The sequence below is a fragment of the Arachis ipaensis genome, chromosome B02 (genome assembly GCF_000816755.2).
Source record: "Arachis ipaensis cultivar K30076 chromosome B02, Araip1.1, whole genome shotgun sequence".
Lineage (NCBI taxonomy): Eukaryota > Viridiplantae > Streptophyta > Magnoliopsida > Fabales > Fabaceae > Arachis > Arachis ipaensis.
The window spans coordinates 4,596,753-4,601,407 of record NC_029786.2 but is presented as its reverse complement, the minus strand read 5'-3'; the positions used below and the strand labels follow the sequence as shown (position 1 = coordinate 4,601,407).

Sequence of the window (4,655 nt, the reverse complement as noted above, 5' to 3'; positions counted from 1 at the left end):
AATAGATAGACAATAGATTATGTAACTATTTATCATAATAAATTATAGCTAAATTTTGATTCAATTCTGTATTTTTTTTATTCCCTTGATATTTATAAATAGCAACAACTTTCTTAACATGAAATGAACAAAGAACAATAAAAAGAATGACAACTTTACTGTGCAAGAAGACTTACTCTTCTTATTTTGTTTTATCAACAATATATCTTTGACCTTTGAATTGAAGCATGCTTTGCAAATTGCTATTGTTTTTATGAATTGAGTTGAACAATTCATTGCTTCAAAGTCATAATTCTAGACAAAATTGCATAGGTTCAAGCAATCTCTCCCACATATCTTGAGTTGCATTGTCAAGTGTCAACCACTCTACCTAACTGACAGCTGTATTTTAATAGAGATTATACAGACTCTCTTGACCTTATAAAACACCAACTATATATTTTATTCAAGCAGCACTAATATATAATTATATACTATTGATGTAATAGTAAAGGTTAATTAATATCTCAAGAGGAGAAATTCTGCATATTAAATTAGCTATTGTTTTTATCATTTAATCATATTCTTCTTGGGTGGCAGAGATTATTATCCATACTAAAATCTTAGAGCCTGAAATGAGTGGAACAAATGAAAAAAAAAAAAAAAACTTATTATCCTATATATACTTATATCCTATATTATTCCCCATGGGATTTGTCTCACACAAAATTGGATATGTCCTCCATAAGATTTTAGCTCAAACAAATTAACACATTTTCCCCCACCCTCATGGAAATTCATTTTTTTTAATGCAATACCCTATTGCAAACTGGCAACTGACAAATCAAAGTCTAATCCATCACAAATTAGAACTCTTTTTAGAGTCTGCACTTAAATAAAACCCTAAATTTGCAAGAACCACAAGCATGCCACTAAAAAAACCCAAGAACTTTGAAACCAAGACCGTCTCTAGTCATAAAAAGGTAAAAATATTCCTTCAAAGGAACTCAAAAGTTAAAGAAATGAACAAATGAACAACTTGAAAGAAATTTGTGAAATATTGGAAACTACTATGATAGAAAACAACAATCATTGGAGCTATTAGTTATGTATGTACTAGAGAATACATGTACATAGAAATTAATATACCAAATTTCTACTTTAGTTAAGAAATTGAAGTGCATATCTCATCAAGGTGCTTGTCCATGATGGATGCAACAGCTTCAAGATATGTGGCTTCACTTGTGCCAGGAAGAACAGAATCCAGTGCTTCTTGCACAATCCCTTCAATCACTGATTCCTTGTTCAAGGATTCTCTACACATCAAGTTTCCAATGGCAAATGGGGTCATTCCTCTCTCAACTCCTTTCTTCAGAAGCATGGTTGAGATCCGAAGAACACGGGCGCATTCAACTGGAAGATCCCATCCATGGAACTTCAAAAGGGCAATGTCCTGTTCAGCATCCAGTGAGTTTATATAGTCAATAACCTCCGGCGAGTATGGCTGGCGAGCTTGCGGCCAATACAACCATTCAAAGGTGCAATCCTCAAACTGTTGGAACAAGGAAAAGAAGACTCAAGTTATTATTGGTTATGAATAAGAATAAAACATTATCTTACCCTATATCATCAAGTGCATAGCTTTAATCAAATATGAATAAATCAACAACAATTGGAATGGTGCTTACACTTGTGGGCAAGCAGTATCCATGATCAATTGGAATGAGAACAGCTTGGCCATTTTCAGCATCCTTGCCGATCAAAATATTCCCGGCATGCCTATCTACATTAGCCAGCCTCATGTCCAACACGGAAATCTTATGCACTTCCTTCACGGGGAAAGCACCGGGGCCCATATCCTCACAGCTTCCATTATTCTCGATGAACATTTGCAAGGAGCCGATCTTAGTAGTCACGTCACCCGGATGGTTAAATCCTTCATGCAAGCACTTAACCAAAGCAGTAGGTGGAACCCCAGCAAAGCCCTTTGCATCGCCAAATAACGACCTGTGCCCTGTTATCGGATGGTCCAAAATGTAAGCTGCAACCTCCCTGAATGCTCCTTGGCCGACTCTAGTACCCTTCTTTAAGCCTTCACCATCTAATGACAAAGGTAAACCTCTAGGGTTATTCTCAGCCATTGGCTCTTCATCAATAGGCTTAAAAACAGATACATACTTGTGCCCTGTCGAATCAAGCATGAAATAAGCTCCTCCTGTGCCCTCTGCAGATCTAATTGGACTATTTCCATGATCTAATCCATCATATGTAGCGTTTATCATATTCCAAACCTCAGAATCCAGCTCAACTTTAGGGTTAACAATGATCGGCTCCAAAAGATCATTTGTACCAAGAGTCCTTGGCACAGTTTTCTCATTTGGTTCATGCTCCTTCCCTGCATCTTCTTTACCAGCATCATATTTCCTCCTATAACCATCCTCATCGGCGTCGAAATGTTTTGCATCATTCAACTCCGTCGCAACAACAGACAACTCGTCGAGTCCTGTACTAACTTCTGCATACTTCAACCTAACAAATAGATGTATCACCGCATCATTATGTTTGCTGCATATCTCATCTATAATCTTCTCATCCTGGAGTGGCTCCCCATTACACACTACTTCTTGCTGTTCAGGATCAGCGAGCTGTTTCTCCCTCTTCGCAATCTCTTGCTTGACATACCCAACATCCCTGCATCTTTCCACCTGAAAAGTGAACTCCTTGCCACAAGAAGTTTTCACATTGATGGTCTGCAAATCCGAGAGCCGGATCACCAAATGCAAGACATTCCCTTCTGTAATCCCATAGTCCTTGAGGAGCGAATTGCTCCGCGCAAGCTCTCGACCGCCGCAAACTAATCTCTGCTTGTTTTTCAATGAAGGAAGACCTTCATTCCTTTGGATTTTGAGTTTTACCGACTCGATGGTATCGCAGGGAAGCACGCGCATCGGGGTCACAGACCCCGAGAAGGAAAGGTATATGAATATGGACTCTTGGTCCATAGACAAGTGCAGTGGAGTGAACCCATTTGGAGTAAACAGTGACTCCCTTGGCACAGGACTAAGAATGGTAACACCGGAAGATGACATTTTCAGTTTCAAAGGATTATCAAACGGAAAATTTGAAAACCAATTAAGGTTGACAGAGTCTCTGACCTAGAAAGCCTGAAACCCTAACTTCCTAACAATTTTCACAAGTCAGCCATAACTTCTGTGCAATTGGAGCTACCCAAGGTGTGATGATGACACACACCAGAGACAAATGACCAAACAAGCTCAAATTGAACCAAAATATGCACAGAAAGATAGAATCTTTTGATTGGAAAACAGCATACGAAAAAGGGGGAAATGAAACCCTAATTCCCCTAATTCCACATCTTTCCCTCCCTTGAAAGCCAAAGATCAATCAAATTCAATCTCTAAGAAACTTCTTATTCGGATCAAATCACAAATAGATCAGAATAATCAACGGCATAACTCAACAGAGGAAAGAAAGGGCAGAAAGAACAGAAAAGTAATATCTTTCTTACCACCCCCAGAAGCAGAAGCAGAAGAAAGTTCCTAGCTTTAGCACCAGGAAGAAGAAATGGCGTAATGGGGTTCTGTTAATTGAGCCAAATGAAGAGTTTTCAATTCAAGATTGCAGAGAAAACAAAGAACAGGTAAAGGGTTCTTAACATTGACTCGGAAAAATATGAAAAAACACAAGGAGAGGAAGAAAGAGAGAGAAAAATGGTTTGTGTGTGGAACAAGACAAACGCGTGTAGCCGCCTAGTATAGTATACGTAGCATTCTACTTCATACTCCGTATAATATACTGTTTTGACGAAAGAAAGAGATAAGTGTTAACCCTGGTTACCGTACACATACACATACACACCTAGGTGTATACACGTGTAAAAGGGTTTGATTGAAGGGTTACATTATTTTATTTCTTTTTGGCCTTTTCTTTTGCATAGAAAAGAGCAATATTCTTCGTTATTATGTTCGGAGATACCGTTATGCAAAACCGTGTGCGCTCCTCCTTTTCAGAGCAATAAAGAAAACTAGAAAAGGACATTGTAATGGTTTTCTAACGTTACAATTGAAATTTGAAACAGTGATTAACAAGTGACACTGAATCACTTGTGTTGGTGAGAAATTTCATATTCTTGAAGGAATAATGGAATATCTAATCTAATGCATTTTATAAAGAATTTTACTAGATTAAAATTCTCCTATTTTAGAGTTAGATAATTTAAATTCATTTCCTCTCTCAATACTTCATTTGAATAATCTCAATTTTAGAAGCTAATTGAAGCAGGGAAATTAAAGAATCACCTTCTGAAATCTGAACAAACATTAAATTATAGTGATACTCTTCTCATCTCATGTCTCATCTCTTCCTCCCTTGTGCTTTTCCCACGGTCAAATTCGTGATAGTGATAGAATAGCATAATCAATTTTGTGAAATTTATTCAGATTTTATTTGACATTAACCTAATTGGACACCAAAATTGCTGCTTTGCATCTTATGATTAGAATTCCACCACGAACAACTCATTTTTACAAAATATTAATCAACTACACTAAAATTTAATTATCAAATCAGTCATTAATATAAAAATTAAAATACAAAATATATATTAAAAATAAATTAAATAACAATAAAACAACAAAAAACTTTATCCCACTAAA

At 36.7% G+C, this 4,655-nt stretch overlaps 1 protein-coding gene across 1 annotated transcript; it reads right to left on the bottom strand.

The window, feature by feature from the left end:
* LOC107623670 (phosphatidylinositol 4-kinase gamma 4) lies at positions 930 to 3,750 on the bottom strand. The gene is made up of 2 exons (XM_016326019.2): positions 1,668 to 3,750; positions 930 to 1,531 (listed from the first exon to the last, which is right to left on the bottom strand). Exons 1-2 carry the CDS (start codon positions 3,066 to 3,068, stop codon positions 1,145 to 1,147), a joined length of 1,788 nt encoding a protein of 595 aa, XP_016181505.1. The 5' UTR covers positions 3,069 to 3,750; the 3' UTR covers positions 930 to 1,144.

What these genes read in the sequence shown, in the direction of transcription:
- LOC107623670 (XM_016326019.2), bottom strand. Translation starts at nt 3,068, where the DNA reads ATGTCATCTTCCGGTGTTACCATTCTTAGTCCTGTGCCAAGGGAGTCA. An exon ending in GATACTGCTTGCCCACAAGT is followed by an intron (nt 1,532 to 1,667) that starts GTAAGCACCATT and finishes TTGTTCCAACAG; the next exon opens with TTTGAGGATTGCACCTTTGA.